The sequence below is a fragment of the Trifolium pratense genome, linkage group LG4 (genome assembly GCF_020283565.1).
Source record: "Trifolium pratense cultivar HEN17-A07 linkage group LG4, ARS_RC_1.1, whole genome shotgun sequence".
Taxonomy (NCBI): domain Eukaryota; kingdom Viridiplantae; phylum Streptophyta; class Magnoliopsida; order Fabales; family Fabaceae; genus Trifolium; species Trifolium pratense.
The window spans coordinates 24,528,448-24,542,814 of NC_060062.1; the positions used below are offsets into that span (position 1 = coordinate 24,528,448).

The 14,367-nt window shown below is 31.6% G+C and overlaps 2 protein-coding genes across 2 annotated transcripts; both read right to left on the reverse strand.

The window, feature by feature from the left end:
- Positions 1-851: 851 nt before the first annotated feature.
- LOC123923564 (peroxidase P7-like) lies at positions 852-3,025 on the reverse strand. Its single transcript, XM_045976258.1, has 4 exons — positions 2,573-3,025; positions 2,136-2,327; positions 1,718-1,883; positions 852-1,465 (listed from the first exon to the last, which is right to left on the reverse strand). The coding sequence occupies exons 1-4, from the start codon at positions 2,783-2,785 to the stop codon at positions 1,074-1,076; spliced, it is 963 nt and encodes a 320-aa protein (XP_045832214.1). The 5' UTR covers positions 2,786-3,025; the 3' UTR covers positions 852-1,073.
- A 5,035-nt stretch (positions 3,026-8,060) lies between these two features.
- Positions 8,061-11,756, reverse strand: LOC123921901 (flocculation protein FLO11-like). Its single transcript, XM_045974615.1, has 5 exons — positions 11,175-11,756; positions 10,477-10,950; positions 9,564-9,903; positions 8,802-8,871; positions 8,061-8,544 (listed from the first exon to the last, which is right to left on the reverse strand). The coding sequence occupies exons 1-5, from the start codon at positions 11,512-11,514 to the stop codon at positions 8,410-8,412; spliced, it is 1,359 nt and encodes a 452-aa protein (XP_045830571.1). The 5' UTR covers positions 11,515-11,756; the 3' UTR covers positions 8,061-8,409.
- Positions 11,757-14,367: the final 2,611 nt, after the last annotated feature.

A 14,367-nucleotide genomic window follows, 5' to 3' on the forward strand; every position in this document is an offset into this window, starting at 1 on the left:
ATATCATTAATCATGTCTGTACGTATTACCACCAGCTACATGGTTATATTGTATTTGACAACGAACAGACTATTTAAATTCACGGGCCTATTAGCATACGAGGTCACCAAAGCTCATAAAAAACATTTGTCGCTATATTATAGACCATAACTTGATTGTAGAAAATATGAATAAGATAAAGTAAATCAATATTAATATCTTGCAGTCATGAATCTTAACCGGATGAATGTTGATTCTGAAAGAATATTGAACAATTTTTATTTTATTTTCTTGTCATAAAAAAATGGTGCGCATAGAAGATAACATGGCAGTATACAAATAGTAAACCATATAACTTTTACTTGACTGGTATTGTCGGAGGATGAGCACCCATATCTGCATCCACTTCTACCACAGGAGGAGCAATTGCAGCCATTTCAACATCTTCACTAGTTGCCAATTAAAAAAATAAATAAAATGTCAGCAAAATATAATTAAGCTTCAAACATGTAAAATATACATTCTGTCAATGCAAGTTTTACAGTAAAATATTTCAATTTAAAAGTCTTCAAGCATTTTCCTACAAATGCTGTAAAAATATATGTAACCACCTGTCGTGTGCTTGACGTGCTCTCAAGCATTTTCCTATTTAAAAGTCTTCTTTCAATTTTCATCTCTATTTTTTCAATTGGGTTTTCTAGTGCTCGAAACTGGTTAGTTTATGGTCAAGAACCTTTCTCCCTTAACTTGCAATTTTTGCTTCCTTCAAAGAATTAATAAAAAAATTTAATTAATCATATCTGTTTAAAATTTTAAGACCTTCACAACCTTTTTATTAAATATGAAAGGAAAAAAAAAAGTGACAAATAAACTTCACATCAAATCAATATATAATCCTTAAATATATAAAACTTTTCCCATCAACATTCATACTTAATTGCTATCAAAATAATTATGATTTACGAGACAAAACACAATATAAGAAACACAAAAAACAAAATAAATTATACAAGATTAAAATACAATATGCTCCATCCAAACTTAAATATAAATAAATTAAAAGATACATATTGGTCCAACTTTATTTAAAATGGTTAGTTCGCACGCTTGCAATTCTTTCTTATCTCTCCATTTGAGCCGGTGAGAGGACTAATGTCTCCCATCTTGATCATGGCAGTGACAAAATCAGAGAAAAAAGAGCTTGGATTTACGCTATATTCATGCACTATGGAATCAGCGGATCCACCATTGAAGAGTACTTGGTCAGAGTGGAGTAGTCCCTTGCTATCAACAAGGTTCTTGAAGTAATGGTTGTCAAAGGATGTCGGTGTCGCGAGATCAAGGGGTGCCAAGTTATTGTCTCCTGACCCTGATGTCTTGGGGCACCCTGATTGCCTTGTCCGAGCAAAGGAGGTATCTATGTCGGTGTCGTTGTATATGTGATCTCTAAAGTTAGTGCATCTTGCTTGTCCAATTGTGTGACCACCTAGTCCAAGAGAGATTATAAACATATTTAGAAGAAGTTTAATTCTCATATTACAACTATTGTAAAATAATCATTAATGTTACTTTTATTAATAATAATAATAATAATAATCATCATTAATTTCTCTTCACATTAACATTTTCTCTTGCATATATTTTAGTTATAAAAATATAAGACCAAATGACCAATTATTGAGAAATTGACTTAATGAATAGAATATGTATGGGATCATAGTCAATATATATTACATACCAGACAATGCGACCAAATCCTTGGTGGAAAGACCAAGGGCATTATATCTTGAGATGAGTTGGTTGAGGCTTGAAGTGGGTGCTGGGATATCTTTGTTTGCAGCTGATTTACTGGTGGTTCTAGCATCTCTTCTTCCAAGTTTTACATCCCAACTTGGACCTCCAAGCTAGTAAAATTTAAATATAATTAATTAGCATATATTTCATCTGATCACTGTTATAAATAAATTTGACTTTTTTAGTACGTTACAAAAATGATGTTTGTGGTCCATGTTATTTAATTTGATAAGATATATGTAATAATATTATTTTCTATATATAATAAATTTGCAAATATTTAAATATGAGACCATATTTTATGTATGATATTATGCATAATATATGATAATTATGAAGGGAAAAAAATGGTGGATTCTTACAATCTCAACGGAATCTCTAGCGGTGACGGCAAGGATATCAGCACATGAGACTACACCTGGGCACACTTCCTCCACCGCTGACTTGATTTGGTCGATCACTTCAAATCCACGCGCAGAATTTTTGTTGGGAATTGCAGTTTTTTCTCCTGTAAAGCTTGATGTGTCATCGAGCAAAATTGAACCGTCACATCCCTGCATCGGTTTATTTATTCAATTCAAAATTTTCAATATATTGTATAGTCCTTAGTAAATATACTATTTCATTATGAATGTTGAGTGTTCAAGATTCGAACCCCAACATTTGCATATAAAATGTAATATTCCTACAAACTAATTTAAGCTCACAAGGACACGCTATTTCATTTATTAACAACTATTTCAATATATATTAATCAAATTATAACAACAAAAAAAATATAGTGAGAGAGAATTAGTACATTAACAAAACAATCATGGAAGAACAAACGCAGAAGAGAAGCACCCATGCGGGTCTCTTTTGCTATGGCAGATTCAACTGTGCACTTCACAGTTTCATAGAGTTTTGGACAAGAATTATAGTAATAATCTTTTGAAAGTGTTGCATTTGTATTCCCCATTAATACAAGAAGCAAAAGGGAAAAACCAATCATGTTAGAACAAAATGAAGCCATAATTAACTCTAGGTGATTACTAAAAGACAATTAATTAAGAAGGTTTTGTGATTGGAAACTAAGGAAGTGTAACATATTTATACTATGGCTCTTTTGACCAATTCACTTAATTTAATGCCAAGTTTGTCAAAGTAAGATAAATATCAAGGTGCTTTGTCTCTCCCTTTAATTTGCTAACCTAACACCATAGACTTAGCAAAGTTGTAATCAGTCTATGGTTTACTCGGTTTGATTTCATTTATTTATTTTTTGGTACATTGATTTCATTTATTTTATTTTGGTAAAGTAAGATATTATATACGCGCATAATTGTCTTCATGATCATATAGCAGTTGGTAAGAACATTGCATGTAATATGTAGGGACTGATGTTTTAATTCTGATACTTTCACTTATTTACTTTAAAAGGTGAAATTCTAATCACTTGGTTATTTGAACAAAAAAATAAAAAATAACTACATGGTTCAATAAGAAACCATCGATATGTAAACTATTTTACACCGGAGATGCATATATATTCTCTTGAACTAAGTATCTATCACTTTTTTGTTGAGGCGGAAAAGACATTCGAGTTTTTAGAACACTTACAAAAATAATTACATTTATCTCCTTCCAAGAACACGCACCAGCGTGACTCAAATTTAAGATATCTCTAAGTATCTATGTCTTTTGATTTGATTTGATTAAAAAAAAATTAAATAAAAAGTGAACCTGCCTGCTACGTTATGATTTGAATCAAAGACTAATGGTACTGGAATGTGGAGAATTGTCAAAAGTAAAGGTATCAAGTAGTTAGGAAACACTTTTCTTTGAGGTTCTATTATACATTTATTAACGATTAGGTGTGTGACATTTTCACATGAGAATATGAGATCAATATTCAACTCGTCCATTGCATCTAATTTTGATTTCTAAGAAGAGGAATATGTCCAATATAATTTGGATATCTTTTGTATATTATACTATTTCTTTTTATTGAATTCTTGTATACTATATTTATTTTTTTGACTAATGTGACTTTTGTCTCTTATTTAAGGTAGTGTTTGTACTTTGTAAAAAATAAATAAACAAATAATTAAGTTAGCGTGTCTTCGAGTTGAATTCTGGATAAAGTTTGTCAAGGCTCCCATTGATTATTTTTTTCTTGTGTTAATTTTATTCCATTAGCTGTCATTTGAAAATTTTACGTAATTGTTGGTCATTTTCTCAACTCCAATTATTTTTTTTAATATTCCGATTCTTAGATCTTTTAAGAATTAAATTCGGATTCTTTTTCGAACAATTTAAACTAGAAAGAGCTCTTTAGTTAATAGTTATCTGATTTTAGTTACTTGTTTTTCTCAACTCCAATTATCATTTGAAAATTTTAGGTAATTGTAGGTGATTTTCTCAACTCCAATTACTTTTTTTAATTTTTTTTTCAATCTTCTGATTTTTAGATCTTTTAAAAATTGAACTCAAATTCTCTTTCAAACAATTTATACTATAAAGAGCTCTTTAGTTATTTGAGTTTAGTTACTTTGTTTTTCTCAATTCCAATTAAAGTTTTTTTTTGAACGAACTCCAATTAAAGTTAGTTAAATATATTTTGCAAATATATATTATATTTTTTTATCCACAAAGTAATTTTTACTCACACACTAATTTTTATTGGATGTTAAATAAATTAGCCACAAAAATTTTTAAGAGAATATTAAAAAAAACCTTTAGTAGCGTCCTATAAAAAAGAAAAAAATTATAAACAAAAAATAATTGATTATATTATATCGAGAGGATGTTTGACATTAGGACTGACAATGAAATCGAGTCAACTTGAATAAAGTTTGAGATTTGATTCGACAATTGTTTTGTTAGACTAGGTTAATGAAATAAATGAGCTGAACTTGAGTTAAAAATTAAGTTCTTTAATTAAATAAGATAAACTTGAGCTATATATAACTCGACTTGTTTGGTTCACGAACTAACTCGTTTATTTATAACACTTGAAAAAAAAAATTTAAATTTACATATTGGATTTTGAATTAATAGACACGCTTTAATTTATGTGGCTTTTTATTAAAAATTGTTATAATTTTGAATACAACCCAAAGGGTCGTGACACCAGTCTTGAAATGATAAACTAGAGTTTCGGCCATACCGACTACTAAACCAAACCCAAGAACTGAATTTAATGTCATCCAAATGAAGAAGAGCATTTGGGAGAGCTCCCTTGAAAATCACACTATTTCTAAGCTTCCATATGTTCCAAGAAGTTGCAAGCCAAATCAAATGTCTAACCCGTTCACCCTTCTTTGATTTTACCATATCACCAAATAGCACAAAATGATTCCAACCTTTATTATTCGGTAGAATTCTCTTTCCTATCCACTTAAAAATCGCTTCCCAGATTCGATTACTAAATGGGCAAAGGAAAAAGAGATGGTTGCAATTCTCATTATCAAGAAAACAAAATACACAAGATAACTCATGCGCGTTATTAAGAATACCTCTGTGATGTAGTGCCATTCTCGTCGGTAATCTTTCTAATAACAACCTCCATTTATTTAGTCGGTAAGCTTTTAATTTCTGACTTTGAATTGTAAGGGTTCGAGTACCCCTTGTACTCCATTATAATATATCTTGCTTATCAAAAAAAAAAAAAAATTGTTATAATTTTCAATTATTTATGGATCTAAATTTATTTATTTACTTTACAGTTATGTGGTATTAGCTAAGGAACCTAATTGTTTGTGTCCTTAAATAGAGTTGAGTTCGAGTCAGAAAAATAAATTCGTCGAACTTTGGAATTGTATCTTCATATGTTGTGTTTTTATAAAGTATCTTAACAAATTTATGAATAATACATAAAAGTTTATTTATTTGTGTAAATTATTTTACATAAGTTTAAAAATAAATCTATCTAAATGAACCCCTAGTCAAAGATAATTTTTCTATAGCTTCTGCGTTTTGCTTAAATTAATTTTATGGAAGTCACGCTATAGTTCCATCTTTATTCATTTTCTTCCTACTACTTGTTTTGTGCTCCAATAAGGAAGAGAAGAAAAATGGGTTTCTCATCTGAGTTTTATTTTTGTCATCCTACTGATTCTGGGGCGCCCCTTACAAAATTAACAGACTACTCCTATCCGCTACTTAGGTCACGGAATATTCTCCGGGGCTTAGGTACCGGACGTGTAAAAATTCATTAGTTTTTTAATCAGTTGAGATCTCACACCCTACCAAGATTTTTATAATTTTTGTAATATTTTAACTATATATGAAAGTTGTACTTCAATGTGAGATTTTTTGGTTTATATATGAAAGTGACACTTCAAACGTGAGACTTTTTGCTTTATATATGAAAGTTGTACTCCAAATGTGAGACTTTCATTCCTATTCAAGATTATGTCCGCTACTTAAGTAGCGGACGCGGACGTGTAAAAGATGAGATTTTGTCGAGTTGAAAACACTCTACCAAAATTTTTATAACGTAGCGGAGGTTATAAAAATTTTGGAAGGGTGTTTTTAACTCAGAAATTACTTATTTATTTATATGAAAATTTTGGAAGGGTGCTTTATACATGAAAATTTTGAAAGACAGATGGGCTTTAAAGCCCCGCAGTATTTTTTAGGTTTTAAATGACCTATTTTTCCCATTTATTTAGTAAAAATTATTAATATTGATACCTAAAGCAACCATTTTATCTGCACAACAATTACATTCACGATAAAAGTAAGTCACTCTAAAATGTATGGTTTTAGTCAACTCCAAGCAATTGAACCATCTATTACGGAGTTTCCAAGAAACAATGTGAGAGAAAATAAAAAGTAAATTAACCAATTGTGAATCGGATTCAAGCCAAAGATTGTTCCACCCTTTTAAATGGACTAAGATATTACACTTACACATCATAATATAATTCAGTAGAAAACATTGCTTCCTAGGATAATTTCCTCTTTTGACTATTAGAATTAGAAAGTGAAAGCCATGCTTGCATGCTAGAAAGAAAAATACTCATTTTGGAATATTTGAAGTTTAGCAACTACTACAATGTGTAACGAATCTTCATAGCCCCACCTTGTTTTTTTTGCTAAGAAAGTAATCATGTCATTTTGTACTTTATCACTTAAGTAGTTAAGCCTAACTAATACCATTTACCAATACTTAAGAATTAGAGTGTAATGGTCTGTCCAACAATAAATTACAACTGTGTTCAGCGTAAGACTAGAAAAAAAATCCAAATAAAATAATTATTTATCTAATATTCAAAAATAAAAATTAAATGTTTATGGTATATTATTTGTGTATAGAAGAGGCATCGATTCAAAAATTTTGAACAATAAAAGTTGTCCTTCATGATTTTGAAATGACATCTGATGTTGAAAGTTAATTTTTGAAAAAGTTGGATTATGGGGTTACATGTGTAAGCCGAGTTTATGGATATGGGTTGCACAATCCTGAATTGTAACATAGGAACTATTCTGTTTAAGTATGTTGGGCTTCCGGTTGGAGCTAGTCTTACGAGGATCTCGACATGGGAACCTCTCCTACAGCACCTTCATAGAAGATCGGATTCTTAGGGGAACAATCATATTAGCCTGTGTGGTGGGATTTTGTTACTCAATGCGGTCATGAACGCTATTCCAATCTTTCTTTTATCATTCTCAAAGATGTCAGTTCATGTGTCAGAAACGGTTGTTCGTTCCAATGGGAGGAGGATTTCCTCGAACAATTGGAGGATTTAATTCGTGATGTGAATTTGTCCTTAGCTGAGGATAGTTGGCCGGTGGAGGCCGGTTCCAGGAGGTGTTTTCTCAGTGAATTCAACTTATGTTTTACTAGCTTAAGAATATTTGGCGGAAGTCCAACTCCTTCTAAGATCATTCATTTCTCTTGGCAACTTTTGCATAACCGTATTCTTTCCAAAATTAATTTATCTAAAAGGGAGTTCTCACTACTGTTGATTCAAAGGACAGTGTTTGGTGTGAAGGTATTTTTGAAACAAACTCTACATCTGTTGCTGCATTATCATATAGCACACAAGGGGTGTAGCGTCACATTTGTGGCAAGGCTAGAAATAAAAATTCTTGGCAAGGCTTAGAAATAAAAAAATTGCGGAAGGAATTTGATATGGTGTTGCATACAACTTCATGGCTTATAGGGAAAGCGAGGAATGATAAAAAAATTAACAACATCATCAAGAATTCTAGAGAAATAGTCGACGAAATAAAGGTTCTGAGTTGGAAGTGAAGAGTGTTCACTGGATGAAAATAGAACCTCGTTTGTTCTGTGCAAGTATTACACAATTTTAACTTCAATAAATAGAACTAGTACTAGTAGTAATTTACAAGTTAAACAAGAGAAATGCACAAGTATTCATTATGTGTAGTATTACACAATTTTAACTTCAACTTCCACTGTGGCCTCCTACAAATACTATTAAGAACTTAACATTTACTTATTTTGTTAGAGATGTGACACTGAGGTAGTAATTCATTGTGAAAAAGAAAGAAAAAAAACCAATAATATCACAACTATACAACCTTCCACAAAAAAGAAGCTCCAAGCTCCTGGCTATCGAAATATATAATCTCCACTTTTGACAGTTCAAATTCATCAATAACTTTCCACTTTTCTAGGTATCACTAATCAACCTCCTCCACTAACATTTCAAAATCATCAATCTCTTTAAAGTAAACATTCCATTCCTTGACATAATCTTGTAGGTCGGGATAAACGTCTACTAACGCACCATTTTTTGAAGACTTGACACGATCCTTCTGAAAATTCACAGCAAAGAAGCATCAAATAATTGCAAAATATCTAGTGTGAGTGTGACATGATGGAACTTGTAATTTGGAAACAAGAAGTATGCAAATAGGGGAAAAAGTGTGTATGAAGCTAAAAAGTATAAGGAAATGACACACTCTACTTCCACCTAATAATCATTTCAGAGACTATACTGCACTAATCAGTAAAAACAGAGAATTTGGGATGCACACAAGACATGCAGAAACTTAACAGTAAAGTTATGTACCTTTGTACAAGGGGCTGAAAATGCCTTGGCCTTGGGTGGATTTGCACGTTCAAACCCATCAGTTTTCTCTCTGCATTTTTATGAAAAAGGAACACACAATAGCCCAAGGTTAATATTCAACATCAAAACCAGAGCAGAAACAATTTTACATCTGTGGAATTGAATTAGTGCACTATGAAGAGTTGAAGACTAATCATTAGGCTGTCGAATTTTAGGTTTTTTAAAAAATCAATAAATCTTGATACCTAGAATGTACTTGTACAATTCTCTATAACTTATCTCAATAGTTTGAACCCCATCATACTTGATGAATGGAAGACATGTCTAATAAAATAAAGGCTTCATGCGTTAAATCAAGATCCACAAACAACACATAATACAGCCAGTACTCACAGCACAAAACAACATCATAATATGTCAATAGAATTCCTTTAAATGATACTAGTAAAAATTATGATATCAGGTCCATCATAAGGTTAGCAATTTTCTTTTATACCCAATTTCCTAAATATGAAACGGCCCATTCCTATTTTTCCTTACCAATTGGTCCTTAAGAAAAGTGCTAGTAACACTCTTTTCAACACTCTCTCTAACACTCACTCTCTAATTGGGTGAAACACATGTGGGATCTATTTCCAAAGTGAGAGATCCACATTGATTTCAACCAATTAGAGAGTGTTCCTAGCATTCCTCATGTCCTTAAACTTACACCACTTGCATATCAACACTATCTACCACTATGTTGATGAGAGGGATGATTACCTAGTATTAGAGACACTCAAAATGGGCGTGCTACTTGAAGGAATGTCGCGTTCCTCTCCTATATCCTTCCTTTTATTGGACGTGCTATTTCCAGCTTCCTTCGATTGATCCATGAACATGCTACTTCCTGAAAAGACTGTGTCTTTCCCTTTATCTTTCATTTTAATGGGCTCACTATTTGCAAGATTGACCACATCCTTTCCTTTATCCTTCCTTTTAAAGGGCACACCGCTACTTGTTGGAATGACCATTTCCTTCTCTTCATCCTTCCTTTTATTTGAAGAATATCTTCGGCGGTAGCCTATAGGTTTCTTCTCAGAATCTTCGAGATCCATAAACTCTGAAGGAAAAGAACAAAAACCACAAATTCAACAAGATTAACACAATATGAAAAATAAAAAATTAATACCACTAACTATATCCAGGCTATCAAAACAAATTGTGTGAATGCAATATCAAGGAACTCGACATCTAAGTCTCCGATGTCTTCGTAATCATAACACCATCGCGGTCGAAAATACATAAACTGCATGGCTGCTACATTGTATTTGGCCGTGAATCTTCACAATATCAAAAACAACTATTTCAAACCACCAGCCTGTTTATATAAACAGATTATTTAAGTGCTTATACAACCTAAACAACTTATCGTATACATTGTGTTCTCAAGTTCTAAAAAACACTTAACCATGCATATAAGGCCAAATTCATTTCTCATAAGACAACCCAAACACATCACATGTCTTTATCATTTTAACCCACAAATCATTACCTATACAAAATACTTTAGAGATAAACTAAAATTAACCCCAATCTGCTAAATAAGTACCACAAACAAATCATTCACATGAAAATTGGGAACTAAAATTGAAAAACACTTCAAACTAACCAAACAGTTAAAAATTCAACATACCGCGAATAGACGATTTTTCGGGCAAAGGCGTTGAGAGAAAGTTTGATGGAGAAGAGTTAGGGTTTGCAGCGTCATCAAGATTTACGACAACGGGGTTGATAGTAGAGAACGACTTGGCGGAATGATTTTTGAATACAGGGGAAGAATCGGAAGATTTGTATTTGGTTGATTTAGAGGGAACAGAAGAAGCAGAAGTATTGGTGCAATCAGACAATGGAGATCTGTGTGTGAGCTTTCGTTTTCGTTCAGATTCCATTGTTAGGTTTTCGAATGAGTTGGGATCTTTTTGACATTGTTGTTGAAATTTAATGGGCTCCCTATTTGCAGGAAAGACCACATCCTTATCCTTCGTTTTACTGGGCACGCTACTTGTATGAATGCCCACTTCCTTCTCTTTGTCCTTCCTTTTAGTTGAAGAATATCTTCGGCTATAGGCTCTAGAAATATTCCCAGAAGCTTCGAGATCAACAGTCTCTGAAGTAAAGGAACAAGAAGTATGAATTTAGCAAAATTAACACATGTCCAAGTTATCAAAACAAATTTTGTAATTGCAATATCAAGGAACTCAACATCTAAGTTTCCAAAATAAGTTACGAAATAACCCTAATTTAGAAAATAAGTTCCACAAACAAATCAGTCAGAAAAATTGGTAATTAAAATTGGAAAACACTAATTGAACAGTTAAAAATTGAACTTACTGGGAGTAGGAAATTTCTTCGGCGAAGGCGTCGAAAGTGACGAAGAAGAGATAGGGTTTGAAGCTTTATTGGTGGAAAGATTTTTGAATAATACAGGAGAAGAAGTGTTGGTGCAATCGGTAAGTGGATTTCTTATACGTTTTAGTTGAGATTTCATTGTTAGGTTTTTGAAGTAAGAATCTTTTTGACATTGTTGTTGTTGAAATTGAATATTGGGTGATGAGAGTGGTGAAGAAGATGAACAACAACCAGAAGATTGTGTGGAATTGGAATTGGAAATTGAAGTAGAAGATTGTTGGGGAAGATTTTTCGTTCCGTTTTGTTCTGTGGTTTTCGTCATAGTGATGATTTACAAAATTGGAGAATCACAATCAATTTTACTGTGGAATCTTTTTGTAGCTTTCACGTTACATTGATTCGATTTTGAAATTTTAATTTTGTCTGAAAAATATTTTTCATCAATATTTTCTCTGTTATCCTCTGTTTCCTGTGTCTAGCAGCTACCTTTGTTACCCTTGATTGAAGAAGATAAACAGGATGGACCCAATTTAATTTTTCACCCGGCCCATTTAAGTTTTACCTGAGATTTTCATCTGTTTTTTTTTTTTTTTAATATTGTGGTTGTGGAAACTTCCAAGAATAAAATATCTCTATTTATTAATTATTACTCCTAGTACTAGTATTTTTTATTTTTTTTACGGTAGTACTAGTATTTATTTATTTTTACAAAAAGTTGCTATTTTATTGTTATGCTCCAACTTCCGTAAAAAAAGTTGCTATATATATCTCAATTATATATATATTTTTTTACCAAACTCACTTTTAATCAAACTCAATTCTACCAAACTCAATTCTTGCTGACGCATAACCAAACAAACAAAGTTTTTTTTTTGTTATTATCAAGATTTTTACCGCCATTAACTATCAATTTAAAAATACTACTCCCTCCGTCCCAAAACTTTAGTTTTTTTGGAGTTTTGCACGGAGATTAAGAAATGATAAGTAAAATCATTTTTAACCTTACTTTATTAAGAAAGATAAAATATACTCCCTCTGATTTAGGAAGTTCACTTTTTAGATACATTGAAATATTAATGTATCTAGACTATATAATAGATAATGTATCTAGAAAATGAATTTCCTCTTATATTTAGGGATGGCAATGGGTAGGGTATGGGTAGGGTACTATAGTACCCATCCCCATACCCGCAGTTTGAAAAAATACCCGTACCCATCCCCATACCCGCGTGGGTAACAACCTTTGCCCCCGTCCCCATACCCTATGGGTATCTAAGTACCCATACCCGTACCCGTTACCCGCATTTTTGCTAAAAATAAATCGATTGATTATAAAATATCATATCATTTTAATATAATTATTTTTTTTAAAGATTTTAATGTCGACTCATAAAAATTATAAACAAAAACTTTATCAATCTCATGTTAAAGTTTATTTATTTGTTACCATATTCACATTGTGTTTGTATTATATTATAAATAAATATTTTTATTAAAAATGTGTAATAGTTTCATAGTTGTTGTATTTTTTTTATATTGATATACATATCTTATTATAAAATAAATATATATACATTATGTGGGTATGGGGCGGGGTGGGTACTAAGGTACCCGCACCCATACCCGTTCATTTTTGCGGGTAATTACCCATACCCGTGCCCGTACCCAAAATGCGGGTTTTTACCCTACCCGTTATGGGTAATTTTTGCGGATGCCCACTGGGTAATTTTTACCCTACCCATTAAGGACTAGAGGGAGTATTTAATTAATATTTTAACTTTTATAATAGTACAAATGATAAAGTATCACTAAATGTGCATTGGTTTCTTAAAAAGACTAAAGTTTTGGGACAAAACTAAAAAAGTAAAAAGAATAAAGATTTGGGACGGAGGGAGTAAATTACCAGCAAAAGTTTATCAAATCTCTTATTAGAGGTGTACATGGCCGGATTGGGTTTGGCCAACAAAACACAAACCACCTAGGGTATTTCAGATTAGGTCTAGTGAAATAACCACTCGTTATAACTTTAGGCCGGGTTGGGTAAATCAACTAATTTCCGGGTTGGATAGTTGGTTTACCCTAATTATTTTTCTATTTTTTATATTAAATATCTAAATGTCGAATCATGATATTTTTTCGTAAAAATAACTCAACCATTCTATTTTCTTGAAAAATAGTGTAACTTTTTTTTCACTATAAAAAATAATCACTCATTTTTTGTGTAAATTCACTAATTTACCGGTTGGATGGTGTGTTATCCAAATGATTTTTTTTTACTTCTTTTTTTATGACTAAACGATGAATTATCATATTTGTTTATCAAAATTATTCATTCTTTTTATTTTTTAAGAAAATAGTGCGATTAATTATCATATTTATTTATAAAAATGATTCAATCTCTTTATTCTCACATAGTATAACTTATTTTCGATATAAAAATATTTAATAATCAAATGGCAAAATATTTAGTATTCTCATAAAAAATATTTCAAATTACATAGCACTAGTGGTTTAGTGAGTTTCTTGGATTGAGTCCGGTTTTACCCGAAACCCGATATTTTTTATGAGTTTTTCATTTTTGAAATTCATATCCACCCACTAGCCCGACCCAACCCATTTTTTTGGGTTGGATTTGGTGGGTTTGACCGGTTCGACCGGATTTGCCCAATCCATGTACACCCTATCTCTCATCATCTATTTTTTTAACCCGTTTCATTAAACAACATAGTTTCAACTAGAGAAGTTCGCGGTGCAGGTTGGTCCAGTTTTACTTTTAAGCATAAAAGTCTTCCAAACAACGAGATAAAAATGCATGTGTTTCGGTTTGGGTTGATTGGTTTTTAAAAAGTCATTCAAACCAAATCAATGTGGTTAGGGATGGTTCGGATTATCGCGATATAAAAAATATGACAATATTACCAACTTGTTACAAAATAAACATAGGAAATTTTAATTTATTTATTGTTTACATGATATAATATGCATATACAGAAATTGCATATACATAAGAACTTATTTTTAGTACCAACTATATAGTTCTGGATTGCGTGAAAAATGAAATATTTTGACAGCATACTATTTTTTGAACTCAATTTGGATTGAGTTTGCTAAGTTGGACTAACTGATAGAACTAAGTTAAGTATCGCGGTTTTGTTTGGTTTGGTTCAATTTTTTG

Excerpts from the sequence above, each read along its gene's own strand:
- LOC123923564 (XM_045976258.1), bottom strand. The coding sequence starts at position 2,785 with ATGGCTTCATTTTGTTCTAACATGATTGGTTTTTCCCTTTTGCTTCTT. Across the intron at positions 2,328-2,572 it reads TCCATGATTGTTTTGTTAAT|GGATGTGACGGTTCAATTTT; the intron begins GTACTAATTCTC and ends AAACCGATGCAG. Across the intron at positions 1,884-2,135 it reads CTAGAGATTCCGTTGAGATT|CTTGGAGGTCCAAGTTGGGA; the intron begins GTAAGAATCCAC and ends AAATTTTACTAG.
- LOC123921901 (XM_045974615.1), bottom strand. The coding sequence starts at position 11,514 with ATGACGAAAACCACAGAACAAAACGGAACGAAAAATCTTCCCCAACAA. Across the intron at positions 9,904-10,476 it reads CGAAAAATCGTCTATTCGCG|AGTTTATGGATCTCGAAGAT; the intron begins GTATGTTGAATT and ends CTTTTCCTTCAG. Across the intron at positions 8,545-8,801 it reads TTTCAGCCCCTTGTACAAAG|AAGGATCGTGTCAAGTCTTC; the intron begins GTACATAACTTT and ends GTGAATTTTCAG.